At 56.2% G+C, this 27,167-nt stretch overlaps 10 protein-coding genes across 10 annotated transcripts; 5 read left to right on the top strand and 5 right to left on the bottom strand.

The window, feature by feature from the left end:
• The first annotated feature begins 1,335 nt into the window (after nucleotides 1-1,335).
• B0I36DRAFT_320186 (uncharacterized protein) lies at nucleotides 1,336-2,702 on the top strand. Its single transcript, XM_046153523.1, has 2 exons — nucleotides 1,336-1,538; nucleotides 2,097-2,702. Exons 1-2 carry the CDS (start codon nucleotides 1,501-1,503, stop codon nucleotides 2,509-2,511), a joined length of 453 nt encoding a protein of 150 aa, XP_046013696.1. The 5' UTR covers nucleotides 1,336-1,500; the 3' UTR covers nucleotides 2,512-2,702.
• Nucleotides 2,703-2,881: 179 nt separating this feature from the next.
• On the bottom strand, nucleotides 2,882-4,270 carry B0I36DRAFT_320183 (uncharacterized protein). The gene is made up of 2 exons (XM_046153522.1): nucleotides 3,158-4,270; nucleotides 2,882-3,024 (listed from the first exon to the last, which is right to left on the bottom strand). Exons 1-2 carry the CDS (start codon nucleotides 3,982-3,984, stop codon nucleotides 3,000-3,002), a joined length of 852 nt encoding a protein of 283 aa, XP_046013695.1. The 5' UTR covers nucleotides 3,985-4,270; the 3' UTR covers nucleotides 2,882-2,999.
• Nucleotides 4,271-5,305: 1,035 nt separating this feature from the next.
• Nucleotides 5,306-5,978, top strand: B0I36DRAFT_320182 (uncharacterized protein). The gene has a single exon (XM_046153521.1). The coding sequence runs from the start codon at nucleotides 5,383-5,385 to the stop codon at nucleotides 5,854-5,856; it is 474 nt and encodes a 157-aa protein (XP_046013694.1). The 5' UTR covers nucleotides 5,306-5,382; the 3' UTR covers nucleotides 5,857-5,978.
• A 23-nt stretch (nucleotides 5,979-6,001) lies between these two features.
• On the bottom strand, nucleotides 6,002-8,668 carry B0I36DRAFT_430225 (Golgi membrane protein). The gene is made up of 3 exons (XM_046162530.1): nucleotides 8,360-8,668; nucleotides 8,126-8,293; nucleotides 6,002-8,060 (listed from the first exon to the last, which is right to left on the bottom strand). The coding sequence occupies exons 1-3, from the start codon at nucleotides 8,490-8,492 to the stop codon at nucleotides 6,091-6,093; spliced, it is 2,271 nt and encodes a 756-aa protein (XP_046013693.1). The 5' UTR covers nucleotides 8,493-8,668; the 3' UTR covers nucleotides 6,002-6,090.
• Nucleotides 8,669-9,211: 543 nt separating this feature from the next.
• Nucleotides 9,212-12,892, top strand: B0I36DRAFT_241818 (uncharacterized protein; the record flags this gene model as incomplete). The annotated part of the gene is made up of 3 exons (XM_046149864.1): nucleotides 9,212-9,344; nucleotides 9,408-12,483; nucleotides 12,556-12,892. 3 exons carry the CDS (start codon nucleotides 9,212-9,214, stop codon nucleotides 12,890-12,892), a joined length of 3,546 nt encoding a protein of 1,181 aa, XP_046013692.1.
• Nucleotides 12,893-13,054: 162 nt separating this feature from the next.
• Nucleotides 13,055-14,433, bottom strand: B0I36DRAFT_101457 (ubiquitin carboxyl-terminal hydrolase). Its single transcript, XM_046147725.1, has 3 exons — nucleotides 14,332-14,433; nucleotides 14,236-14,249; nucleotides 13,055-14,149 (listed from the first exon to the last, which is right to left on the bottom strand). The coding sequence occupies exons 1-3, from the start codon at nucleotides 14,351-14,353 to the stop codon at nucleotides 13,217-13,219; spliced, it is 969 nt and encodes a 322-aa protein (XP_046013691.1). The 5' UTR covers nucleotides 14,354-14,433; the 3' UTR covers nucleotides 13,055-13,216.
• Nucleotides 14,434-15,319: 886 nt separating this feature from the next.
• On the bottom strand, nucleotides 15,320-17,368 carry B0I36DRAFT_206827 (xanthine/uracil permease family protein-like protein; the record flags this gene model as incomplete). The annotated part of the gene is made up of 9 exons (XM_046148850.1): nucleotides 15,320-15,479; nucleotides 15,532-15,656; nucleotides 15,715-16,195; nucleotides 16,253-16,362; nucleotides 16,419-16,770; nucleotides 16,827-16,920; nucleotides 16,980-17,079; nucleotides 17,145-17,234; nucleotides 17,324-17,368. Coding segments are annotated over 9 exons (1,557 nt in total), but the record flags the coding sequence as incomplete, so codon positions are not given.
• A 3,895-nt stretch (nucleotides 17,369-21,263) lies between these two features.
• On the top strand, nucleotides 21,264-22,264 carry B0I36DRAFT_361610 (uncharacterized protein; the record flags this gene model as incomplete). The annotated part of the gene is made up of 2 exons (XM_046158507.1): nucleotides 21,264-21,667; nucleotides 21,721-22,264. 2 exons carry the CDS (start codon nucleotides 21,264-21,266, stop codon nucleotides 22,262-22,264), a joined length of 948 nt encoding a protein of 315 aa, XP_046013689.1.
• Nucleotides 22,265-22,383: 119 nt separating this feature from the next.
• On the top strand, nucleotides 22,384-23,289 carry B0I36DRAFT_320178 (uncharacterized protein). The gene is made up of 2 exons (XM_046153520.1): nucleotides 22,384-22,612; nucleotides 22,676-23,289. The coding sequence occupies exons 1-2, from the start codon at nucleotides 22,481-22,483 to the stop codon at nucleotides 22,976-22,978; spliced, it is 435 nt and encodes a 144-aa protein (XP_046013688.1). The 5' UTR covers nucleotides 22,384-22,480; the 3' UTR covers nucleotides 22,979-23,289.
• On the bottom strand, nucleotides 23,273-25,667 carry B0I36DRAFT_101414 (uncharacterized protein). The gene is made up of 3 exons (XM_046147724.1): nucleotides 25,255-25,667; nucleotides 24,912-25,178; nucleotides 23,273-24,830 (listed from the first exon to the last, which is right to left on the bottom strand). Exons 1-3 carry the CDS (start codon nucleotides 25,515-25,517, stop codon nucleotides 23,507-23,509), a joined length of 1,854 nt encoding a protein of 617 aa, XP_046013687.1. The 5' UTR covers nucleotides 25,518-25,667; the 3' UTR covers nucleotides 23,273-23,506.
• Between the last annotated feature and the right edge of the window lie 1,500 nt (nucleotides 25,668-27,167).

Below are 27,167 nucleotides of genomic sequence, written 5' to 3'. Positions count from 1 at the left end.
TTTTATCGGCTGGGTGGCGTCATGAGGAGGAGGAGGATGATCTTTTGTGCTCACCAAAGCGACATGTAAACAGAGGGTATGACAAGCGTGCAAGGGGTGAGGATATGAGTGCATATAAGAGTGCGAAGAAACAGCCAGCGGAAAGAGAAAATCAAAGACGAAGTCCCGACAATGGGGCGATTGATGCAACCCAAAGTTGTTTTGGGATTACAAGAAGTATTGGTGAAGTGTAGGCATTCGAGTCGACGTAACGAGAATGTTGCCTTGTACATACATCGTACATGGTCGTTCTGATTGGAGGACTGCTGATGATGCTCTGGAGTGACCGAACTGGACAGATTCCAGGTTTTGTCTCTCGGAGACATTTCACCATGCAGGCCCCGAGTTGTAAGAGAAGCGGGGCATACTATTCACCTTAGCGTACGCACGAGCCGGAGAGTCGGGGCAACTAACACCACCGCGCCTACGGGCAGTCCAAGGTCTGTATGATCCTTCTGGACTGTGCATGGTTTCCAACAACCGCGGAGTTATCGGGGGTACCGAGGGGTGGTTACCTGTCTAAAAAAACTAACTAACGCCTGGCTGTTTTCAACTCATAGGCTTACGCGGCAGTCTGGTCAGTCGAGCTACGACCCCTGGCTCTAGCCTGACAAACTGAAGGCGGAGAAGTAACGCTCAACCTCGAATCGCTGCTCTTCGTTCGGTCTCGCACCCTAGCTCTTTTTCTTTGTCTTTCTTTCTTTCGGCTCGTTGTTGAGCTCACTTTATGCGGCGGGGGCAGGGCACTTGTGGCCAGCTACAGGAAACGCAGTTCTGGGGGTCCGCGGATTTAGCGCGTGCTGATTGGCGATCTGTCCCTGCCGGTGCAGGCGAGTCTCCGCTCATGGGCACTAGGCAGGGGTTTTCTCTTGTGGTGATGGCGATGATGATGTGCGGAATGGATGCGCGGACCGCTGAGGCAGGGTCCGAAGAGAACTTATATCATCGGAAAATCTGATAAGGCCCTTTCGTAGTCGCTGCATGGGTTTGATGCAGTACGATTACGTACTGACTGTGTATAATTCGCCAGGCACGCCATGGCAACGTGGACTCGGGGCGGCCTTGACACGACACTCGGGCAGGGCCTAATCAATTGCACCGGCCCCGGTGGCCGAGGCTCCAGGACTCTCTGGCTAGCGTGCTGAGGACACACACACACAGCAAGGGATTGGACTGGACTCTGGAACGCACCCCGTGTTTCGATGGAGAACCGCGTGGAACGAACACGGGCGGCGGGAGCACTTGGGCCCCCCCTGGAGCGGTGGAGATTTGGAATTGATCAGGTTCTGGCAAGGTACCTATAATAACTAGTTCGCGCCTGCCGTTCCCGTCGTCATCGTGTTCCTGCTTTCACCAGATTACGTACTTGCCCCAAGCTACTTGGACACCATCCTGTCGCCTCCTTTCCCTCACAGCGCGCCTCTTCTCGTCGTAAAACCACAGACATCCACCACGAACGCAATGGCGCCCATCACCCTTCAGCTGCCCGCCGAGTACGGGTAAGTTTACGCATTTGTTATTTTTACTGCCTGCCCTCCCTGCCAAGTCTATGCCGTCCAGGCAACGCCCCTCCCCCGCCTTCACGGCAGCCTCGGGGCCAACCCAAAACACCTCCAGCAGCGACGTTCAAGTGGCCAGAAGCCTGGCATCACGCTCAGCAAGAGGTACACTGAGCTTCCAGCTCGCATCAGAGTGCAAACCCCTAAACCCCGCCAGTACAGTTACGGGGATGCAGTTTGAGGGTCCACTGCCGCAAAACGCCCTGTTGGGTTTGTCAGACGTCGACCCTGCCAAGGTGCTGACGCCTTTGCTGCACCAATCACGACATCCCGTGCTTACATCTGGGGCTGGGGAAGCATATTTCAACGTCGTCCATCGCACTGCCGAGAACCCTTGTTCTGAATCGTGGGCTATGGCTTGTTGTAGTCGGGCGCGCTGCAGGGACACCTGACTGACCTGTTCCGTCAATCTGCCCCCAACTTTGCTTGATCGTCCTTTGCACGATAACGAGACCGTTGCGTGACCACAGCGCTGACCTTCCAATCTCACTTATACAGCTACGTCCTTGTCGCCGCCACTTCTTCCATCGCCGTCAACATCATCCACATTATCCTGACGTCCGGTGCCCGCAAGCGCTCCAAGATCCCCTACCCCAACGCCTACGCCACCCCCGAGCAGGCCGCAAAGGATCCGGCAGCCTACCAGTTCAACTGCGCCCAGCGTGCTCACGCAAACTATACCGAGAACGTGACCCCATTTCTTGCCTCTCTCCTCATCTCCGGCCTCACCTACCCCACCTACGCCGCCGGACTTGGCATCACCTGGACCACCGGCCGCATTCTCTACGCCCTCGGCTACACCTCGAGCGCAGGCCCCAAGGGCCGCGTTATCGGCAGCACGGTCGGAAGCTTGGCTGCCATTGCCCTGTTTGGCCTGAGCATTGCCTCGGCCATCAAGTTCCTGCCCAAATAAGTGTTTCGTAAACTTGATGTGTTCTCAATGAGACGGAGGACATGGCGTTTGCGTGGGCCACCAAGACTGCATGTCTCACATGGACGGACCCCTTGACTCATACAATGCAGTCGTGTACTTGTGTTAGATCAATGAAAATAAAACGTAGAACATGAACAAGAAGCAGATGAAGAGCGCTGTGACCAATAAAGACGAGGAGCTCATGCATGACCGCCATGGTCATTGTTGCTGGTGTGCACTCTACAACACACCTGCAGCAATGTACAGAGATAAGAACAGAGAGAGACACACACAGACACACAGACACACAGGCATACATGCACAGGAGGGAACAAGCCAATAACATGCGAGATGGATGACACATGCAGAATTTGAAGAAAGATTGGCATTGAAATTGATTAGCCGTACGGTGGACGAAAAGTACTCGTGAAAAGAAAAAGAAGACCGCCCATAACAGAAAACGACGACTACAGAGCCCAACTGCCAACTTATGGCTTGGCATAGAACCAGTATCTGGAAGAAGCGAACGACCGTGTTAGCCTCCATGTGCTACGACACCAGACAGAGATGGGGAGTGTGGGGAGATGCTTTTCGTGAGGGGAAGAACCAGAGAGAAGCAGAAGAAGAGGAGGAAGAAGGGACTTACTGTGTGGCATATTCGACCTCAAACGTAGGGGCCATGCCCTGACATGTCGCGGGCGGGCTGCCGCCGGCCGTCTCGACGCGGTAGACCTCCTGGAGACCGCCGGTGGCGGCGATCTTGACGGCGTCCGACCCGCCGGCGACGAGCTTGAGCCAGGCGACGGCCTTTTCGCCCTGGAGGCCGGTGGGCGCGTTGGAGGGGGCGTCGGTGCCCGACTTTTTGGAAAAGGTGGCGTGGCCGACCTGGCCAAAGTTCTTGGTGTCGAGGTTGAAGTAAGGGGTCTTGCCGTCGAGGAAGAAGTGCTTGCCCGAGACGAGCAGGTTCGAGGGCCCCATGCGGACCGTCTCGTCGTCGGACGTGGGGAACGCGGACAGGGGGAACTGCAGGGACAGGGCGGCGAGCTTGCCGGCGACGTCCGGGTACGAGGCGGCGACGCACGAGGCGTTGAAGAGGGTCGCCATGGCGCCGTTGGCGACGGGCGCGGCGCCCGGGTTGGACGTGTCGCAGGTGTAGTTCTGCGTGCCGCGGCCCACGGCGACGTGCTTGAGCACGAGCCCCGGTGAGGGCGGCTCGAGGGGGTTCACGGGAGCCTGGGGAAGCACGGCCCGGGACAGGTCGCACGACGGGGCGGCGGCCGCGGGGCTGTTGGGTCCGCCGAGCCCGGCGGGGCCGCCGCCCTGGGAGATCTTGTCGGCCAGGAGGTTAAAGTAGGCCGAGACGTGCTCGAGGCCGCCGCTGCTGAGGGCCGCGGGGCTGATCTTGGGCCACGTCGGGGCGGCATTGACGGCGACGGCTGCTGCCAGGACGGTGGTGAGGGCGGAGAACTTCATGGTGGCTGCTGTTTGTTGGTGTGAATTTGTGTTGTCGTTATGGCTGGGGGGTCTAATCGAGTACTGGTCGTGAAGAAAGTGCCGAAGAACGAAGAAAGCGGATGACACAAGCCGAGAGAAAATCCGAGACGGAGGAAACCGAAACCAGTAACCAAAGGAGACGTGAGAGGAAGAGAGGAAAACGAAAAGGAAAAGACGGGAAAAGAAAAGACCTCGAGGGGGAGAACACGAGGACTGCTGTTTCCAGACAGGACCAGATCGTTTTTGGTTTATGGGTATATGATGGGAGGAGGCAAGCGAGAAGGATCTGACGAGCACTGGGCGTCTGCATCCTTATGAGCACGCGAGCGAGAGCGAGAGAGCTGAAGAGGACTCGCCTGGCCAACGCGGAGCAGGGAACAGGCCCTTGTCCGTCGGCTGGCGGCTTGCGCTATCCATCCACGATGCAGGATCCAGATGGCCGTCCACGAAAAGAAACGGGCATGCCACCACCAGGGCGGGCCCCAGAAGCGGAAGGCGCGACTTAGACGCCGGGAGCCAAACACAGGCCCCTGCTGATTGGCCGCGAGGCTTCCGCGGGCGGGGACCCTGCAGCACCGATCAGGCCTAGCCGATCTGCAGACAGGGTTGAGGTCCTGGCCTAGCAGGCCACGCTAGCATCTCATTGGACGCGGCTCCCCGCGCGCTTTTGCCTCGAGGGCTCCTCCAAGCGCCCGCCTTCGAGGGTTGCATGTTTATTGTCGTCGTGGAGGTGGGCATGCCCGCCGCGCAAGGCACTCTCGGCCCGGATGCAAGAGATGACGGCGTCTACGGCGGTGGAGCGTCCAGCTGGAGGACAGCGCACGAGACACGCGTCCGTGTGTGTGTGGGAGCCCCGAGGCCCACGGCTGGCTGGCTGGCTGGTCTTGGTCGTCCTCAGACTTGGCCAGGGCAGCGCTTATGTGGCATGGCAGATACTTGGCAGTGCGGCTACGCACTTGGCTGCCCCAGACTGTCTTTCGTACGAGAGCTGGATCTATGCGGTTGTGACCGGCAAGACATCCGCGTACGCCATCTCGTGGGATTGCCTTGGTCTGCTCCCAGTAGCATCTTGGTGGTGCAAAGACAACAGCGTCCATCCAGGGTTGCTGTGAATTCCCTGACTGACTGACACGTGCTATACACTACCATCATCTCACGTCCCCCCAAAAAGCCCAACAGCCGCCTTCAACGGAATGACCATTCTAACCCTGCGATGCTACATACAATGCAACGCTGGAAAAAGTTCCAGATCCTCAGGCCCAGATCTGCCTCCCCTTCCAGGTGGAGATCTAGAAGAGACGCAGATGCTACAGAAACCTGGAAAGAGAGAGAGCACGAGAGAGAGAGAGGACAGTGCCCCACCTGCTCCGCTTAACAATGATTCGCCGGCGCTTACAGCCAGCCATCAATCAGCCTCTCCCGCGCTCCGCTTCTGGTGGTTATTTTTATCAGCTCTCTCTCCACCCTTTTGGGCGGCAGTTTCCCAGGTCCCTTGGGGTTTTTGTCTCTAACAGTACTGTACGCCGCCCAGCCATCCCCAATTCCGCGCATGAGGATGGCCTTCTTTGGGGGCTCTCTTCTTTCCGGAACTGGTCTGCCCCGTCCCCGTCCACCGCACCGCACCGTAGCGTTCCCCGCCGACAACGTAACAGGAACAAAAACAGGCTACGAGGCAGACTGCTCGTTCGAGGTTGGGTGTCTAGCCGCCCAGCCGCTGTGTCTGAGAGAAAGAGAGGGGAAGAGAAGGCAAACCTCGTACTCCTGGCCTTCCCCGCATCCAATGACCAAGCCTGCCATGGCCGATGTGCATGGCAATGCCAGCCGGGAAATAAAGGGCAAGATCCGTGGTGATCATGTCACACTTGCTGCCCTCTGCTGACCACTGGGCTCGTGCTATTGGCGGTGGTGCGCGGTGCTGCCACCACACATACATGCACGGCAGGATGACTTGCATAACACAAGCTCTCTCACACACAACGTGGTCTGCATCATAATTTGGCGTGCTATAGGTTGCGACTGCATTGTTCACCTTGCTTGCTCACTCTATCTCTTGCGAATACCATGCGACCACTCTAGCGGTCAGTGTCATTGTCCGTTGAAGGCATCTTGCTGCCACGCTCCGTGCCCTGCTGCCGCGCCGTTGCCTCCTCCTCCTCCTCCTCCTCCTCCACTTCCGGCTCCGCCGCCCCGAACACCAGCCGCGCCTGCTCCGGCCGCTGCAGCTGCAGCCTGACCCAGATGGCTGCCATGTTGCTCCACGTCCACTGTGCCCATCCAGTACAATGAGAGGAAGACCAGCACATGCAGGGCCAGGCAGTACGCCGCGAACAAGTTCCTGCTCGTCCGCGACGCGAGCACCATCCTCGTGATCGAGTATACGACGCGCTCTGGCAGGCTCATGCGCTTGTACGCCCTGGCCGACTCCCGGCCCCGGAACGCCGCAAATGGAGAGATGTTGGCCTCATATGCCTGCTTGTACCGGTCCAGCGCGATGCCTGGGTTGCCACTGCCGCCTATTGCCACCGTTGAAGGGTTCGGGTTCGACGAGTACGCCGAGGACGACGTAGCTGAGGCCCCCCGGTTATAAGAGGAAACATAGCGAGTCTTCTCGTATAGCTGCAGGTTGTCCTTTTGTAGCGCCGCGACTTCCTGCCGCAATTGCGATATTGACCTGTGTGTTTCCGAGAGCTCGGTCTCGAGCTGCGCGTTCCGCTGCTTGAAGCGGTCGCGCTGCGCAGTGATCATGGGCAATATACCCGAGCCGCCACCCATGGCCTCGCCACCGCCACCGTCCCGCGGATTGAATCCAGAAATGATAGACGACGTCGGTGATGTCCTTCCGCCGCGCCTACCTGGGGCCAATGATGGAGCATACTTTGCATACGTTCCTGCCACAGAAGCCCCAGAGGAAAAGTGATTCTGGCCCTCAGCCTGCAGATTCGCCAGGTCATTCTCAAGCTGCGCGTTCAGGTTCTGGGCACGCTCCAGGTCCGCGTTGGTCCTTGACATATCCTCCTGCAGGTTCTCAAGTCGTCCTTGAAGATCCTGATGGGAGACTCTAAGAATGGTAAGCTCGTCGCTGAGCTTTTTGTTCCGGGCAAGCAGCAACTGCTCTAATGTGTCGCCCTTCGCTTTCGTGGTGGCACCATTCGACTCCTCGCTCGCCAAGACGTCGTCATCGTCCCCTGTCGCAAACTCAATGCTCTTCAACACCTCCAGCTCCTGCTTCACATCTTCGTAGTCGCTCCACTTCTGAACCTTGGTCTTCAGACTATCCCGCTCGTCCTTAAGCAGGCCTACTTCTCGCTCCAGACCCCGGAGTTTTGTATCGATGTCACGTTTGAACGCCTCCTTCTCTAGCCGTGAAGCATCAAGCTTCCGTATCAATGAAGAGTTCTCAGATCTCATGCGCATGAAGCTCGGGTCATCCTCGGGTGATGGTGCCTGGGTAGGGAGCTGCGACTTGGCCTGAGCCAAGTCGAGACGCAATTGCTCGTTTCGCGCCTCGACCTCGGCGAGCCGAGCACTCGTACGTTCGAGATCCGAGTTGACCATGTCTAGTTCAGCGCTCGTGACGTGTCCGCGAGCGCCATCGGCCTCGGCATCTTCTGAGCCCTTGAGTCGTTGGTTGACCTCGTAGCTGGCCTTGATCTCCGTGAGTAATCGATCCTGGCTCTCAATCTTCTCCTCGAGCGCAATCTCCTTGGTCTCCCAGTTTTCCTTGGACTCCTCAAGCAGTGCAGTCCATGTCTGTTCCACTTCCTTGACCTTGGTTTCGAGATTCCTCTCGAGGTCCTTGCGATTAGTAGTTTCTGTCTGCAGCCGCGTCTCCGTGTCCTCAAGCTGGGTAGTGAGTTTTGAAATGCTCTTTTGCTGGTGCTCGTTCTCCTGTGTGAGTTTTGGCAGTGTGTCCTCGGACACAAGCATGGAATCGACCGAAGCTTCGAGAAGCGGATACGGATCCGGGGCATTCTCAAATGCCGAATACACCTGAAGGAAGGCCGAGTTTGTGGACTTTGAGTGGTTCGTCAGAAGATCGATGAAAGTCTGGTACGCTATAATGCGTGACTGGTGGTTAGCTGGTCATGCGCTGTGAGATACCACCCTGTGGGACGCATACCTTTCAGCAGACCCTTTATCTCCGTCAGCTTTGCAGCATCGTCAAGCTTTCGAAAGTCCTTGGTCTTCTGGGCGAGATCTTTGCGCTGCACAGTTGAGTCGCGCTGGTAGGATACGATGTCGGAGGCGGTGTTGTCGAGAGTCTGGATGAGGTTGGTGAGGTCGATGGCTGCAGAATAGAAAGTTAGCTTCAGTCTTTGCCAAGGGTGAGGAGCGTGTTGAGCGCAAGCCATACCTCTCCATGCTGCGATTGCGTCCTGGAACTTGTTGGTCGTTTCCGCCGAAGGGCCCGACGGCGTGTCCTTTGTGGTGCCTGCGTCCGGCTTCGATGCCTCGACCGCAGGCATGAACTCGGCGAGGTCGGCCATGGTGTCGTCGTGGTGTTGTTGCGTACTAGCCAGGTGTCGGACGCAGCCTCTGGGCACTGCGGCTCTCAGCGCATCTGAGCCGGCCGTCAGAGGTCTCAGAGGGTCTCGCGCGACAGGAGAGGTGTCTTTGTGGGTGATAGCTGTGTTGGGGAAGAGTCGTAGTGTGGAGGGAGGTCGAGGAACGGAGCCAGAACCAGTCAACCGGTGTCGTGGCTGGTTGCGGGTTTGGGGTCAAGCGTGAGATGGGTGCACACTCGCCCTGTGGTGAGGTACCTCGACCTAGCGCCGTCTATGTACCTCCCAGCGCAGAATGGCGGGCGAGATACCTTGCCTGCCCCTGGCACCCATGGCCCCTCGCATGCAGGGGTCCTGATCGTCGTTGCTGCCAGCGCTGACGTGCCCCAAGGTTGAGCTCGTGCAGGTGTTGGTCCGCTCAAGTGCCCGTTACCCCTGCCTAAAGCTCCAAAGGCCCTCCACATGCGACTCAAGCTCACCAGGAGCTACCGGCCACTTCGCATCGCAATCGCAACCTCATCCGTGCCTACAACCGACTCGGTCCCCCTCGACACATAGCATCTCGCCAATCGCACCCACGTGATCCACCTCGCAGTTCACGGCAACACCTCGACGACGGCAAGACCAGGCGACTCCGCCCCAGCAGGATCTCGTGATCGCATCCGCGCCGCAATGACGACAGAGTCGTGACCTCGAGCTTCACAATGGAGCCGCCCCGACCGGCCCAGCAACAGCCTAATGCTGGGCCTTTCATACTTCGTGACCTCCTGGCCGACGTGCCCTTGTCTGCCGACGGCTCCAGAGACGACATCAAGATAAATTGCATCGAATACCTCGGTACCTTCCGCCGTGCCCTGGTTGCCTGTTGCTGACAACGTCGCTAACCGCTCGTCTCTGCAGACAACAATCTCTACGTCGGCACCTCCAACTCTGAGTTGCTCCACTTCGTTCAGATACCTCCAGATCCGAGTGACAAGACGGGCACCCCAATCTTTATCCTAGCGTCCCGACTCGAGCCAGCCTTTGCACAACCGGCTGGCGGTAGCACTGCCAGGCCTGGCGTGCAACAAATCCTGCTCTTGCCGAGAGTTGGCAAGGCGTGCATCCTCTGCAACTGGACAGCGACATTCTACTCGCTACCAGAGCTTAGTCCCGTCTTTGGTACAACGCAGGTCAAGAATTGCGGATGGATTGGTGGCGTAGACCTCAACCAACTTGCTCTTGATCCCAACGAGCGCGATGGGCAAGGTGTGTCGATCTTGCTGTCCTTGACCAGGCGCATACAGGTCGTCAGGATAGGCGACGATGCGCGGGTACTCAAGAAAATCGACTTTGCCGGCACAACGCTCTCCGTTCGCCGAGACTCGATCGCCTGCGTGGCGGATTCCCGGAGTTATGCCCTTGTCGAGGTCGAACGGCAGCTCAAAATCCCGCTCATGTCCATATCCTCACTCGATGATGGCCGGCCAGGCGATGTGGTCGGTCAAGCTCAGGATATATCATCAAGTACTGGGGGTGGGCTGTTGCGTAGTAACTCCTCAACCCAGGCCCGGTCTCAGAACACAAGCCCAGACGCATCTTCACATCGACGAGGCACAAGTCTTGGCAACCTCATCAGCGGTACCCGCCGGCAAGAGCCTCGCGCAAACGATGAGGAACCGGTATTCCAACAGCCATCGCCGCCAGATCCTGCTTCTAGTCCACGGCCGCCAGAAGAAGTTCCGGGGCCCGAAAATACTCCTTCCGTGTCCGTGACACCAGCGCAGAGTGACGTGCCGCCTCCGGTACCACCGAAGCCAGGCCCAGTCTTTCTAAAGCCTCACATAGTGTCGCCAACACCAGAAGAGTTCCTCTTGGTAACCGGTACTGGCCCACTGGAACCAGGTATCGGCATGTTCGTCAACCTCGATGGAGATCCTACAAGACCTACCATCGAGTTCGATAGATACCCGAAGGAGATTGTAGTCGATGGCGGAAATATGGATTTCGCCGCTTCACGCATGTCCATTGACTCTGATGCAGATGGCTATGTACTGGCATCGATGGGCAGAGACTTCGCCGATGGGCTTCACTACGGGTTGGAGATCCAACGATTTGACGCCGATGGTGAGCCTGTCAGGCATTGGCTCGAGCCTCCCATTGCAGGCAGCTCGCCGCAGAATCTCGGCATCAGGTCGCTCTTAGGGCTAAACGAGACCTTCATACAGGAGATTATCGATAATCTCTGTCGGCGACGTTTCAAGCCATTCTCGCTAAATGGCGTGGACCACCCTGCTGCCTCCATGAAGAGCCTGGACTCTCGGACTGCTGCTTCTATGGAGATGGTGTCAAGAGAGAAGGAATTGTTCGAACGTGACAACGACTCCCAGGATGATGACTCGCTGTCCGAAGGGTGGGAAGCAACACGTACTGCCGAAGAGGAAGATTTCGCAAGGCGGCTTGCCACTACCACGACTCGTGTGGCGGTATGGTCTGGTGCGAATGTCTGGTGGGCGATCAGAAATCCGCTGATCTTGCAACTTGACGCGAGACTTGCTGATGCCACGGCCACGACAAACGATGCAGCTGCAAAGAGAAAAGGAATCTTTGAGATCCTCGCCTCATTACGAGACCGCGATGCACGTTCAGAGTTGGAGTTCTTGACATTCAGCTACGTGCGGCAGCGGGCTGGCATCTTGCTACTCCAGAGCTTTCTAGACGTCAAAGACAGCCCATTCCTGGACTCTGAAGCGCGTCTGATGGAAGAGGTTCTTGTCGAAGGACTTCTGGATCCGCGCGTGATCCTTTCGCTTATCCCAGGCGTGCGTAATGAAGTCATCGAGACGCGCCGTGGAATCTGGATCTACGGCGGAGTGAAGAGCACGGCCGACGAACTCATCAAGCAAAGCGGATTCGACAAAGCCAGCACGAGGTCTTCTCTGGATGGGCTATCTCTAAAGATCCTCCATTTCCTGCGTCGCTACTTGACGGCCTGGCGACGCAAGAAAGGCTTTGGCAGCATTCCCGATGAGAGCGAGGTATTCCGAACGGTAGATGCCGCATTGCTGGCAGTGCTACTCGAGCTTGACAAGAGTTCAGCTGCTGACCAAGATCACCCATTCCGGGCTGAGCTATACGAGCTTGTCGACAGCGGTGTGGACTGCTTTGACCGGGCTGAGACATTAATTGAGAATCATCGGCGCCTCTTTGTGCTAAGTAGGCTGTATCAGAGCCGGAGGATGGCTGGCGAAGTCTTGGAAACCTGGAAACGCATAATCGAGGGCGAGCCAGATGATGGTGGCGAACTTGTCGAAGGCGAGCAAAGGGTTCGCGAATATCTCCAGCGCATCAGTAACCAGGCACTGGTCCGACAGTACGGTACCTGGCTTGCAAATCGCAACCCCAGACTCGGAGTCCAAGTCTTCGTAGAGGACCAGGGGCGCGCTCGAAAGTTCGAGTTTGAGCCTACAGAGGTTGTCAGACTCTTGAGAGCCGAGGCACCTGCTGCCGTCAAGTACTACCTCGAGTTTCTCGTCTTTGGAAAAGGCCACACCATATACGTCAACGAGCTCATTCAGTACTATGTTGACATCGTCATTGGCCGCCTCGAAACGTCGGCGGAAGCCCGAGAAGTCGTTCTTTCAACTTACACTTCATACCGGGCATTGCAGCCCCCGAAACCCACCTACCGTCAATTCTTGACTGATAACGCCCCAAAGGACGACGAGGCGTGGCAGAGTCGCCTGCGTCTGCTCCAGCTCCTGGGTGGGCAATACACATATGACTCGGCCAAGATTCACGACCGCATATCCGCATTGCGCGAGATTGGGGAGGATCTCCTCGTGCCCGAAACCATAATTCTCAATGGCCGGGAGCGCAACCACGAGGATGCACTGCGGCTTCTTGTACATAAGCTGGGCGACTACGACACAGCTGTAGCGTATTGCCTGCGCGGCGGAGCCAGCATCTACAGCATCTACCAAGCCCCCATAGCCTCGTTTGATGAGCAACAGCCACTGTCATCGCCTCTCGTAGAGAAGGACAAGAAGGCTCCTCGCCGGCGCGATAGCGCACCTCCAACATCAGACCAACAGGGTCACCTCTTCCAGGCTCTCCTAGGGGAGTTCCTTGCCCTCGAGGACATGAGCAATCGCATAGAGCAGACCTCGCTGCTGCTCGACAAGTTTGGGGGGTTCTTTGATGTCGGCGACGTGCTCGCGCTGATTCCGGATTCTTGGAGCGTGGATATCGTGGCGGGGTTTCTCGTAAAGGCGCTGCGGCGCCTTGTCGTGGCCCGGCACGAAGCCGCCGTTGCGCGCAGCCTGAGTTCGGCGCAGAACCTGAGAGTGCAGCACGACTTGGTATCGAAAATCGATGAGAAGGGGCCTACGGTGGAGACTGCTTGACACCAGCTTGTGTGTGACAGCAACTTATGGGCCATTTAGAAGAGCGAGTGGGTAATACAGATGGTAGAGAGTGCAGCCGTATATACGTGTTGAGTGGGTTGATTTTAGCCTTGGAGGACGAGGACGGTCAGGGATATAGCCTGTCATGCCTTGGGATTTGACTGTGCTGGGTACTGGTGTTATCACCATCACTCGTGTTACTGCCAGGAGGCCGAATGCACGAAATTCTTGGTTCCCACCCAAACCTGGGTGACCATGATGCCATTGGGTATAGGCCCCCATCTGAGTTGACGTGTGCTTTAGCTTTGCTGTTGAATCACGGTCTCATCCTGACATGTCAACATCACCTCCACCACCTTTCCTCCGCTGCTCGAGCCTCGCTCTTGTCCGGGTCTTGCCCTCCTCGATCCACTTCTCGTATGCCCCATTGCCCTCTTTGAGCTTCATCCCCACCACGCCCTTGAGCACCTGGCCCGCGAAGCCGACAAAGTTGTGCCGCCGCAGCGCATTCTCAAACTGCCAGTCGCGCCGCTTGGCCTCCTCGCGGGCGAGCATCTCGGCGTCGCCAAACTCCTGCGCGCGCAGGCGCAGGTCGCGCACCATGGCCATGAGGTTGAAGCGTATCTCGGACATGTCGTACCTCGCGATGCGGCGCTGCAGGACCTCCATGACCTTTCCGGGAAACGCCTCGTCGCCCGCCACGGGCCCGTGCGAGATGGGCGCGGGCTGCAGGCCGTCGAGCTCGTACAGCGTGCCGTTGACGTGGGTGTAGGCGATGAAGTGGAACACGTCCTCGCCCTCGCCCGAGCTGCTCTGCCGCTGCGTCTCGTCGGCGAACGGGCTCGACTTGGCGAAGCTGTTGTGCACGTCGCGGATCAGCTCCGAGTTGCTGAGCGCCTCGCCGCGGAACTCGGGCGGCAGGACCATGGTGAACTCCTTGAAGTCGCGCAGGTGAGGGCCAATGTCGACCTCGCCGGCCCTGTCCTTGTTGAGCAGCACCGACAGCAGGGCCTGGGTGCCGCAGGCATTCTGGATCGTCTGGGCCGCGAAGAAGAGCTCTTGCGCGGCGTCGTGGTCGAATGTCCCGTCGAGCGGCTTGTCTGTGGACGCGTAGGGCCCGTTGGTCGGGTATTTGAAGAGGAAGATGACGCCGTAGACTGGGTGTAGTTGTGCGAGCGCCTCCGGCTCGAGGGTCAAGAGCTCCTCAAACTGGACATCCCTGACGCCGAGGTTGTCGAGCAGGTATGTGAATACGCCCTGTTGTCAGGAATGAAGCTGTCAGCCGTGCCATTGGAATACATAGTAGGCAATAGTCGGACTGTGGATGGGGTAGGAGGGCTTACAGCGTCGGACTCGACTGCGGACGACAAATATCAGTTATAAGCCAAGCCGCCGTGGGATGGAGAGCAGGGTGTAGGTTGGTTCTGATATGCACTCACTAGTATTCCAGCCGCCACTCATGGCTCCGAGTGTCACAGCGTTCTCGCTATCGTCGACTGTGCGGTTGGGGAGGGCGAGAGCGAACTCGGACTTGTCGCCTTGAGCTACACCTAGCTTGGACGCCGATACTGGTGCGAAACTTGGCCGTGTCGTTCGTTATGTCGTTGTAAGTGCGCTATAATCAATCCAGATTGCAGGTCGCCTGTCGAGTATCGAGGAGCTCTTTGGAATATGGTAAATGTAAGCTTCACTTCCTCCGGATGCGTAGGCTTCTGTCGATGGAGGCAACGGCGGCGTACGTGCTTGCCAAGGCCGTGGCGACGTCAAGCTCCATCCGTCCCGGCCCGCCATGCGATAAGATAACAACGACCAGCATTAGCCAGGAACGACCTTTCCGGATCAGGCCCGACTTTGCTGCATCCACGATCGGCTGGGGTCGTTCGCAAAGCGCATGGTGTTTTGTAAGGAAAGGTGATTGGAAGTCCACAAGGCGGCGCAACAATCAGGCAAATTTCAGTCTCCAAGCTCGTACAGATCTATTGGTTGTTGTTGCAACTACATTCCACCGCAGTCCCGGCCTGCACAGAAGAGCCATCCTTGGACTGCACCTCCAACCACATCTGCACCCAATGGAAAACACCCCATGGCAACCCCAGTCGCTTGCTTGACCACGGGTCAGTCTCTCTCATAATTTCACCCCTGTTTGGTCCAGGGCTACCAGAAGCCGTCTTGCTCGCCCAGCCTTTGAGAAAGCACAGCCAGACTCTCGTCGCCCTCGCACGTTTCTTGTTGAAAATTGATGTGCGGCATTGAACATCACCTTCCAGACGATCCCGTTGGGACTATTCTTGGTGTCTGCGAATGTCTATCGGTGCCCTTGCTTTCGCGAGCCACGAATGGTGCCGAGCCATTATTGATAGTGCTGTCCGTGTCAGCCAGCTCAATGACGTCCTTGCAATCTGCCACGAGAGCACTCCGGCGTCTCAATTTGTGGCGAAGTGCTAAGAACCAGCCGGGGATGTCTCCTGGTCGCATGCCCCACGTGTACACCTCTTGATTCTCCCAATTGGCTGGGGTGATTCTCTCTCCTGAAAGGTACACAACCAGCCAGATCATCGTGTTCAGAGCGACGTAGATCATCATTCCTCTATCGGCTGGGTTAGTGACTGGGGGTCTCGGTCGGGTGGCGCTATACTCACGCAATGAGCCCGTAGGCTACACTGTAGCTGAAAGGCATGAACGCCAACGTCACAAATGACGGCACAGCATCACCGATATATTGCCAGTTAATGTTAGTCACTTGGCGTATCATCAGGCAGCCCACCTAGAGCAGAACAATTAGCTGGCAGTCCGATGTACAGGTACTTCATGTGACAACTTACGAGGACAAGCGTAGCACCGGTGGCCCAAGGTGGCACCGACGAGAGTATCGGAGCGAAGAAAAGAGAGGCGAGGAAGCAGAGCCCAGTAAAGATGGCAGTGAGTCCAGTCCTTCCGCCCTCTGCGATTCCTGCACCGCTTTCCACAAATGCCGTGACTGGCGAGCATCCGAACAACGAACCGATGGAGATGCATAGTGCATCGGTGCAGTACGCCACAGTCGACCGAGGAAAGTCGCCGTACTCATCCACAACGCCACAAAATTTAGCCATTGAGTACAGCGTTGCCGTGCAGTCGATGACATCGACATATAGGAAGGTCAGTAGTGCGAGAGCGAACTGGGCCGCCGTCGAGCCAGTCAGGCTCCATTCCTGCTGTGCCAGCGTCATTTCCATAGGCTGGAAAGCGACGACTCTACTGAAGAAACTGTAACGAGCGTCTCCGGCTTCAGTGTACGGAAAATATGTGAATGATGTATCGCGCCTTTGGCAAAGGTTAGCGGCTTCGGTTGGTACAAGAGGACTGTGAGAGGATTCTTACGGCCATGAGATTACAGTCACCAGGCTGATTCCAATCACTATTGCACTCTTGACCTTGAACGCCATCAAGAAAGCGATGAGCAATCCGCCAAGTGTGATGCCAATCCACATCTGAGAAGTCACTATCATCAGTACTGCAAATTCTCAAGGAACGGTGACAAACTCACGGAAGGACTCGTCATGATGTGGCTGGAACACTCGCCTCTCGAGTCAAGATACTCGGCAGGGCAGCCTCCAATTGTCAGTGGTGTGGCGAAGCCTCCAGTAATAACACCTAGGCCTGCGGAATACGAGAGCCCAATCTCGGTGAGGAACAACCCAATGCCTACACCACAAGCTGTCTTGATGGTCGATGGTATCGCCCGCACGAGCCATTGGCGCATACCAGTCAAGGCCAAGAACATGAATATGAATCCTTCAGCAAAGATAGCGGTCAGGGCGACTCTGTATGGAATTGGGCCACTGCCGTGCCAGCCAACGACTTGGTATGTGAAGTATGCGTTGAGCCCCATTCCAGGTCTTACCTCTTATTAGCCACACGCATACCAGCAAGGGCAACTTATTCATGAACTCACCCCAGAGCAACGGGCAGATTCGTCAAGAAGCCAAACAGTATACTTGAGAACCCAGCGATTGCACAAGTTGCTGTTATAAGGTCATGTTTCAGAGCTGCCCCTACGATGTCAATTCGGAGAAGCCTGATAGGTATCGCTAAGGGTAACACATACTGAGGAGACACGCCTCGTATTCCGTATTGCCGACACAGCCCTTTGTGGTGACATGTGGTGGGCACTTGCACGTTCCCCCAGACTCCGAAAGCACGGTCGACTATCGTCAGGTGGTCTTAGCACTATTGTAGTGTCACCTGGAGTCGCGGAGGTGGGATGGCTTACATTTACTGCGATGATGTAGGCCATGGTGGCAAATGTGGTCAAACCTGCTCTGAACTCCCTGACAAAATGGGCGCCTTGTATTGTTTTTGGCTATTTTCGGAGTCAGTCACAGAGAGCGTGTACAGGTTTTAGGCTGTTGGTTGGATCATGCGAACAGGGGAGCGGACGACAACACTCACATGACCTGAACCGTCAAGGCGAAAGACCCGACCGAACGTGGACTGATCGACAGAGTCGCCAACTCTTGCGAGTCTTTGAAGCCCATAGCGGACCCTTGCTCCAAGAACCATCGTCACTGGTGACTTTGGAACCGCCTATGTGTTTGAAAGTGTCGGCACCCCGCACGAACCGAGAAGTAGGACGCAGAGGCGCAAGAATTTGCCCGTTTGGAAGGCAGACGTGGAAGGTCCGGCTCGCAAGCAGGGTCAGTGTTGCATACAGGAGAAGGCTGCGTCTGGTGTGTCTGAGGGCGTCGCAGCGGGGTGTTGATACCTGAGCGACCTGTGTTGAGGAATCGGTAGTGGTCAGCCTATTCGGTCCTCGGATTGAGGAAGGATCTTTACGTCAGAGGCAAAGTGACGAGATTGAGCTGGTGATCTTGGGCAGCGCCCGAAGGTCGGTGGACTCGCGAGCGGCTACTAGCCGAACGAGGACGAGATCGAAGGTCCGCCGGAGTGGTGATCTCTAGGACTTCTCTTCTCGGTCACTGGTGCGTCCAGACTCCAAATGCGTCGAGGGTCCTGCGGCACAGGAAGGTGCGACTTTGGTGGCCGGTGGCTGCCAGACGTGCGCCGTGGGTCATTGGTTGTCACCCGGGTTACAAGGAAAAGAGGCTGTCACACTTTGCAGACACCAAGACACAGACGAGCCGAGACACCAGGCTCGATCACCAGCTTGCTCTGGAGGGTAGTCAGAAAAGAAGGAGACTTTGTCGCTGACCACAACACCTGCTCTGGTCGAAATCGTCCCCGGAACTGTGCCAGATGCTCGTCAGCAAGCGAGCCATTCCCGTCAAGCTTCGGCAAATAGTGTACATAGATTCGGGCCCCGGAATGCCTGGCCAAGGTGCTGAGCGTCCTTTGATGGAGATGCAGTTATGGTATTGACGACGCTCGAGGTCGTACTCCAAATAGTGTGTTCGCGACTGCTCCACGGGTGATGTGCTCGTGACGGGGAGATAAGCAGGATGGGACCGTCGCGATTTATAGCGCACATGTCAAAAGCACGGTCCTGCCATACATTACAGCCAAAGTATCTCGATGCCGTATCTCTACTGCTTCTGGGTTGCCAATGGCTCCCGAATCTAAACAGGGGTGGCCTCCTTGATTAGCAAAGATGCTGCAAGTACGCGACAGCCGATGCGGCATCCCGATCAGCCATGCTCACTGTTGGTCCTAGACACTCGTCTGTTTCGCCTGGCCCCAAAGTTTTAAAGATATTTATCTCAAAACGACAGCACTTCAGGCATCTGGGCTTTTGATAGACATTCTTAGTTCTATACATCTCCTGAAAGCCAAGTTGTTTCCACACAAAAAAAGACGATTCAGTTCCACCAGACACAATACGTCTACCACACCTACACCATATTACTCTCTGTAAAGTAAAAACATTAGCATGCATCTTTCTGTCTGGCAGTAAGCAAATAGAGACATGCAACTTCCCTCGCAACAATAGGACTTTGTTCTGCAGGCTTCCTCTCATTTGTGATCATGTGAGACTATGCTGCTCAGAGTCCAGGAGAGTGAGCGAAGCGGGCAACCCTGGTTCCGATCCGAGACATATATTGATCCTGAGTACTGTATCCTGCAAGTGCATGGCCTCAGGCTAGTTGCGATTGGTCCTCGTGCTAGAAATGCAGTCAGGGGAGTCTGTGAGCGCTGCCATCGCAACTTGATTGTGCCATGGCCAGGATGGCGGGCAGAAACAAGACGCTATGTGGTTCAGCTGCCTACCTCTCAGCCCTGCAGTGATTCTCATGGGGCTGGCTAGGCAGGCATCGGCCAGAAGCTGAAGTCGAATGCACGATTTCGAAGGTGTCATTCGCTGGCATGGAGCGCCACCATTGTGCCACGAGGCAATTGCAACTGAAGCCATCCTGTGTCACGTTGCGAGCCCAGGAAGTTTTAGCCGTCCGTGATGCGCCTCAGGCAGTGTAGAGCCCATTGGCTCCGAAACGGTACCAAGGTGATGGCCTGGAGGAGATTGACGGAGAAATTATTCGTGGTCGAAAACCTTTGGCATCTTATCATTTCTCATGTTCGCAAGGCACGGGTCCAAGAAGTACAAATCTCGCTTGACGTCCCGGAAGGACTACGGGTATCACCGCGAGGGTCAGAGGCAGCCGCACGATGCACAGCAAGCGGAACTTGTGATTCAGGCTTTGAGCAAGCTTGCCATATCTTGTGTGACCGGATCCGTCCCCCGGCAGTGGCGGGACTGGGTGCTTCCGCTGCACAGTGGGGAGACACAGAATCCGAATGTCTGCAACCATAACTGAGCAATCTCAAACTGGAATTCTCTGATTCAACAGCTGTAGGCTACTGTACTGACTTGGGGGGGCGTCCAACAGTGGCTACCGAGTTAGCCTTCCAAATAATCGAAAGCCATTGTTCCGCAGGGTGACAGCTTCCCAGCATTGGCGACACCTGAGCCACCGGTGTAAGCATGGTCAGGAAGTCTACCCAGGCGCCAAGGTTGAGCTTGTCTAGCATATCTATGGCTAATCCAGGAGAGACGGAGCACACAAGACTCTGTAGCTACAAGGTGGGAATTAGATGACAAGACTCGTGAGGCACGACTCGAAGTCTGGCGATTGACAATCTTCCCCGAGCCTGATGCAAGTCCAAACGGCTCGAGTCGAGGGGTGGGATCGCAGATGGCGTGGCATCGGTAGCACGATATGCAGAGACCACGGGAGGATCAGCCGGGCCGATAGTGCCACTCAGGGATGGAATCGAGTTGTGGACGACTCTGGACTAATGAGGACGCACGGCGAAGCCGGATCCTCATCGGGGAAGCACAGGGCGTCTTACAACCAACTGTGATCAACGGCAGCCAAAAGACGTCAGTAACAAAGGACATTTGACATCATGGTGGGTGCTTGCTCCGCTCCCACAAAGCCGCCATTGTTGTCTTTGGAGTCGCAGATGGCCAAGCTGAACCATTGTTCGCAGGGCCGGCACCGAGTGTGATCACTGGCCACGGTGCATTTGTGATTGGCCTCCCACATTCTTCACCTCGCGCCTTCCTTGCGCTTGGCTCAGAGTCCCAAAGAAGCAGCCACGAGTATCACGTTTGTCTCACGATCAACTCAGGACATTCAGCTGCCCCTCGAACTCGACTTTGTTCCTCGGTCCTTTGGCGAGCGCGAGCCCCCAGCTCATTGTCTCCTTGGTTGAGCCACACGCACAAACCAAACACAGCCCGTTCCTTACACACTCCAAAGCAACTGCGTATCCTCTCTTCCCCCAGAGCCGGAACCCAACCACAAAAAAGCCCAATTCCATTTAGCGACGTGGTACTTGCTTTCTCTCCACGCAGGCTTGCAGCCTCAAGACCGTCATACTGCATCGCATCGCGCCAAACACCTCAGCAACCGATCAGCTACTATTCAGCCTCGAATCCCGGCAAAGAACTCTTACCTTATCCTCTACTGCTGTACACGGCCGCATAGGGTTCACGGGCATCTGCCTGGACCTCCTTTGCAGTCTGACCGACTTAGTCACTGTGGATCCGACCTTCGGGGTCTCTTCAACCACTACCTGCAGTCTCGACAAGAGACCTTGAAGCAAGATGTTCGATGTTTGCTGGGCGGATCCCAATCGTGAGCTTCGAAGCGAGAAGGCGGCACGGAAGGAGGTCGAGGTCAAACGAAAGGACAAGCAAAGCTCTTCAGAAAATGGACGACAATCGTTCTCGACCACAAGCTCGTCTTCCAGTGAAAGTCGCAGCCACAGCATGAGCTTCTTCTCGTCTTTCCGGGCTCGAAAGTCTACAGCTCCATACAAACCTCGACGCAGTGCCTTGCAGGTAGAATCTTCATGCGAGTTTGCTGAAGACAAACACAGCTCGATTTATGACGTCAAATCTCTTCTATCTCACCTCAAGACATCTGAAGTCATGGTGAAGCAGAGCGAGACTGACTCGGAGGTCATGCTTCAATCTCCTGACCACTCAGAAGTTGTCTCAACCTCATGGTCTGGCAGCCATATAGTTTCGCCTCACACATCGTATGCGGAGTCTGATAAGAGAGGCACACCGCCGAGCTCGCCTCCTCCTACCAATCGCATCGACCACACGGCCATACTCACGAGCACAGACTTCGTTAAAGAAGAATCGCTTGTCACCGCGGAGAATCTGATACAGTCACTTGGTCCCAATTCCTTCGTAACAAAGAAAACAGAGATCAGCTTTTCTCAGAGACCGCTGGATGTTGGCATTGATGAACTCCTCTCGGAAATTGAAATATCAGCAGAAGGGAACAGAACATCGCGGCTTTCGGCATCGACAGGTTCGGGAGAGAGGTAAGTCGACGATACCATCTGGCATGTTTGTACCACACTGACATGCCTTTCAGTGTGGTTTTGGTCTCTGAGGAATTCCACACCGAAGCTCAAGGACATGCATCCGTTCCTACGGCGACCCCGACACTGAGCCTGTCAGGGTCAAAAATCATAATGTGTCACCAGGGAGAGTCGATTAGCTCGCCACAGAATGTGGACTTTGAGGCTTGGAAACCACCGAACACTTGGGGTTGTTCGCCAACCAAGGAGGCGGAGGCTGCATACATCGACAAGTTTCCTGGCACGCCTACCAGTACCGAATCTGACCATATCATGGCTCCAGACATCAACGCTCTGCAAAGGGAGGTCCGCATGATGCAGGCCGCGGGTGCGGAACTCGTGCTAGCAAACATCAAGGCCGATATGGGCGATTCTTCCGAAGCTGCAGTCTACAAAGAATTCGAGACCACCAAGAAGCGCTGGATGTTCTCCTCATTGTACCAATTTGGAGGCTTCACAAGTGTAGCCCGACATGGCGGCATGCTCTGCAAGAGTCAGACGAGCAAGAGACCCAAGATCTTGGCTCTTTACGAGTCCACAGGTCAGTTTGCCTATTAGGGCTGCGTGGAAGTACTGGGTTGCTGACCAGAATTAGCTTGCGCTTCCTACCTAGCCGCGACGCACCCGGATCTGACCGTTGCCCACTTGTCGACAAAACCCATCTCACCGAGACTCTTCCCCAACGTCCAGCCAGTGCTTGTGCCAGCTGTGTCTGCATCGGCCAGTTCGCGGTCGTTGGCTCCGCAACTCTATGCGGCAGTCACCTGTCTCTCTATGCCATCTCTGTTTCCTTCAACAGATATTCCACCATTCCTCCGCCACATCAACCGATGTCTCGTTCCTGGTGGTTCTCTGCATCTGACACTGATCGATCCGCAGCCAATCAGCTCAAAGACAGGACCAAAGCTGCGAAAGTGGTTGTTTGACAATTTGTTAATTAACCTTGAGCAAGTTTTTCGCACGACATACCCAAGCGGCACCTTCCCTGCCTGGCTGGCAGTCGGACGGTTGAGAGGTAAGGGAAGCTCTATTGCCACAGTCAGTGTTCCAGCCGTGCCCCAGTCCATCAGGCACGAAGAGGAAGGCCACCTCGTGACTGTAAAGGAAGAGCTGCGGTGTCTGACGGCACGAATGCTGTGGCAAGATGTCTGGGGCCCATTCGTCAAGGCCGAAAGATGGTGGTGGGACGATCATGCGATTGTGCAAGAGTGTGTCGAGTTCGGCACTCGATGGGAGTACTCACATATCATCGCGGTCAAGGAGACGCGTTGAGTTGTAGAACAATGTAGTGACTGTTGACACAGAGCACGGCTAGGCAGCAAGCGTGCCTCCAGAACCCCACAGGCCGTGGCGTAAGTCCTGTTCACGCAAACAGGATCCAGTCTCGGTTCACAGCACTGCGGTCGGAGATGTCATGTCGGTTTCCATATAAGCGGAGCAGTTCGAGCCTGTAAAGCTCGATGGATTGTGGTAAGAGAATATCCGGGGGCGGGTGTGGACATAGGCTCAATCCCTCGTGGTGCAGGCATTTTCGTTAGATCTGACAGGCCAGAATCCGGTCCTGGGCGGCGGGTTCCATGAGAGTTCTTTTTACCATCTTTGTAATGTAATTATGTCATAGATTACAATGCAGGCTGAACAATTACACCATCTGTAACCTGCGTTGAAAAAACATCAACCAGTCACTTGGCACATGATCTGGCCTGGGAACGGTCCTTAAAACTTCCTAAGACAAGAAATTCGTGTTCGCAGTTGTACATCGTTAATTACAGGCGTCCTCCACTTGGCCCCAGCATGTCCCTACTGTGAAGGGCGCAGCTCCGTGGTGCTATCAGTAGCAGAGTTCTTGCGAGTCCTCGTGGCATCGCTGTCGAGACTCCCTTTAACTACACGCTGTTCCTCAGCTCTCCCAGGCTGGCCCTTTACCAAGGACTTTAGCATCAGCGCCTTGCTACTGCGCTGCCCCGTCGTCACCGTCTTGCTTTGGTTCTTCTGCGGTATCCGATCGGGCGACGGTAGCATCTCCCACTGTTGGTGTTGTTGCTGCTGTTGTTGTTGTTGCAGACCTTGTCCATCGTCTCCTTCCCTCGCCTGCCCGGGGTCCAGGTCCATGGCTCTTCCGTGTCGCGACGACCGGGGATACCTGCCACCGGCATCTCCAAACCGGCCGCGACTCGCACCTGGACCTCCCCGTCCTCCTCCCCAACAGCAGCTAAACATCCTCCCCATGAGCGGGACGTCGCTGAGGAAGAACAGCCGGACCGCCTCGCGCGAGGTCACGCAGTAGATGACGCAGTTCCAGAAGCCCTGGATCGGCAGCACAATGGCCGTCATGTACTCGAGCGCCGGGCTGCTGTTGCCGCCGCTGGCCAGGTTGTACAGCCGGTTCGTCGTCGAGGGCAGCCAGGTGATGATCATGGCGGTGAAGAAGAGCATAGCGCACTTGGTGTAGGACCAGGCCGCGTTGTTGGCGGCCATGACGGCCGCAGTGCGGCTGCGCTGCTGCCGCGCCGAGGCGCTGGCCAGGGCGGCGGACGCGGTCTGGGGCCTCTGATGGCTCGGCGTGCCCGGGATGGAGGAGGAGGTGGGGTGACTGATCTGGTAGGGTGGTGGTGATGTTGGAGGAGGAGCAGTGTGTCGTTCTTCGATCGAGGAGAAGGAGCGGGCCGTGGAGCTTGTGCTGTGGGATCTTGATCTAGAGCGGTCCTTGCGGCCGTACCGGGACTCGGTGTCGGTGCTGACCAGTCTCTGCGCTGCGGGCTTGCTGCTTGCGCCGGCGTCGGCGGAGATGGTAATCGAATAAGTGGATGGGCGTTCTGTGGCGGCTGGCTGGCTGAGGCCTTGGCCGGAAGAAACGTCTGTGGTGTGGGCCGTGCCCACAAGAGAGAGCCGCTGACGCCATGTTGGAATGGCATTATGGTTGGCATGCTGGAACTGGTGCTGGTCTGTGGCTGGCTCGCTCGTCACGATGATTTCAGTCGTCTTGGTCGAGAACGGGTCGGTCATGCTGAGGAAGTCTGGCTCGTGGCCGCTACCAGAGCTGAAGTCGCGGAGCGTCTTGCGCTTAGCATAGATGTCTCTGCCTGCTCGGGCATAGATGAAGAACGTGATGAGAATAGCGATCCTGGAGATCGGTAATCAGTCAGCATACGCGCTTGTGGGTTTCTCTGCCACTCCTGTCCAACTTTGCGGTTGAGGGACCTACCACACGGGACCATAGAATAGAGCGAAGCGAAATGGACTCCAGCTGGGAGAGATCCAGCACCACAGCTTCGCGTCGCCGTACACGCGGCCCTGGGTCGGATTCTCGATGAACACAAACACCACCGCCGGGACCAAGGGACATCCATAGCACAAGAGGAGGTACCACTTCTCCATCCTCCTGAGCCCTATGGCGTCGACTTTGTGGTAGAAAGTCAACCACACATTGACCGCCATGGCTAGAGTCCAGTATGCGTCGGCCGGCATAAACCTGCAATTCGAGCGTGTTAGTCTTGGTCGCCTAGAAAGTCTTTGGATGCGAACGCTTCCTCGTGGTTTCCACTTACATCTGTATCAATGCACCTTGTAGCTGGCAGCCAACGGAACCAGGAAATCTAGTGTAGCTCCCCGCCATGAGCGTGCCCACGTTGCACAGGACATTTCCAAAGGAGGCATAGAAGACCAGGCGGTTGATGGGCTTCTGGTGGAACGCCGACGAGCAGGAGAAGGTGACAATGATGAAGAAGGACCCCAGGAGCGAGAAGATGGAGCCCACTCTCTCAATCAGGCTTGTGATGTCTACGAGCTGGTCGTGCGAGGCGTCCGCCATGTTGGGGATGGAGTGAGCCCGCAGGCTCTTGTCGCTGTCGCTTGCAGTCGGGCCTAGCTTCAGCAGGTTCGGTGTTTTCCGGAAACGCAAGTAGGCGGTCGGACGAGGTCTATGCGGCTAGCAACAGCACATCTGCACGTCTTCTCTTGGTTAAGATGAGCAGGTTCTTCTTGCGTCGAAGATTATCAGTGGCCGTGGGGTTGTGATCGCCCAGTACCCAAATCAGGGTCAATGAGACGGATGGAGAGCAGAGTGGGCTCTAAAGGGGGGGTTTATACGCCACAATGTGAGTGATCACAAGATGCAGCCTGTATATTGCCGGGGATGTAGTGGCACGCACGCCGTCTCGCGGCAGGTCCGGCTGCACAAACGGCGGCAGGCCTATTGTTGGCGTGCGGAAAGCCACAGCAACAAATATCGAGGCAAACAGGCTATCTGTTTTCCGCATCAATATGTTGTTGCTTGTCAGCCAATCCGGACTTTTGTCTTTGTGCCTCCTCCCGCACCTGCTTGGCCCTGTAAGGTGCATAGACCATCGAGAGTAGAGTAAAAGGTGAACAAGATAGGCGTTTACTCACTGACTCGTCACCCTGTTCCAAAGGGGGAAAGCATATGCAAGGTACCGTCTTGTTTCGCCGTTTGTGGAGAGAACTTGCCCGAGGATAGCGGTCTAGTCCAGAAAGAAAGAAAGAAAGAGAGACCAAGGTTGCAAAGCCAGACATCTAGGCAGCGACGGCAGGCCTTACCAGCAGATATCGAGCATCATCACGAGTCAGTTCGCTTACAGGCATCCTCCTCTCCAAGGCCGTCAGCAGCACAACTAATAGAGACAGACAGACATTTCAGGGCGCAGTCTGGTCTGGCTAGGTCTCGCCAAGACTCCAGGGGGCCCTGGACAGCTAGGGCGAAGGTGCCAACATCACCAAGATCGTCGGTCTGTATGGAGTAGGCCTTCTTCATCCTCGTAAACCTTGTCCAGCTCGCATGGAAGACCAATCTGCCAGCCCGGAACTTGCCAGGAGGACCTTCCCTGTTGCCGGAACGAGAGGGCAAACCAGGGTACGGATGCAGGTGCTCAGTTGTGCAACACATGGCTGTGCCAAGGTGGTTGTGCTGTCGTGGAGTACACTCCATGTTGCCCCAGTCTTGGGTGTCTTGTCCTGGTCGCGTCAGCCCTCACAAATCTGGGGAAGCCAACGGGGGAAAGGGGAGCCATGCGACCAGGGGCACGCAACCCAACCTGCCTCCAGAGGAGAAACTGCACAACGCTCGTCGCTGGGTGCGGAGCTGCACTTGCATTTAGGCGAGATGAGAGCCTGGGGTACAATGTGGCCAGGGATGCTTCAGGCTGAACAGGGGCCCTGTTGGCCCTGATACGAGCAATCTCACTCTCATCTCCAACGCTCTCGTGGGTTGGCGGGTGGCGTTTCCGACACTAAAACGCCTCTCAACGAGGGTGCTTGCTGTGGTTCGTGTGGGCCTTGCTTTTTTCTGCAAAGCGTCTTGACAGTTTCCTTTCCCATTTCCGAGCCTATTCAATAGCTCCCCTGCAAGTATTCACACAACCATGTAATACCAGTGTTTATACCATGTAATAGCGCCGTCAGCCGCGCTTGCGCAGATAGCAAATCACGGTTTTCCTCTTTCTGC

This window comes from Microdochium trichocladiopsis (genome assembly GCF_020744255.1).
Source record: "Microdochium trichocladiopsis strain MPI-CAGE-CH-0230 chromosome Unknown B0I36scaffold_4, whole genome shotgun sequence".
Lineage (NCBI taxonomy): Eukaryota > Fungi > Ascomycota > Sordariomycetes > Xylariales > Microdochiaceae > Microdochium > Microdochium trichocladiopsis.
Note: the sequence above shows the minus strand (reverse complement) of the source record. Positions and strands in the feature narration are given on the sequence as shown.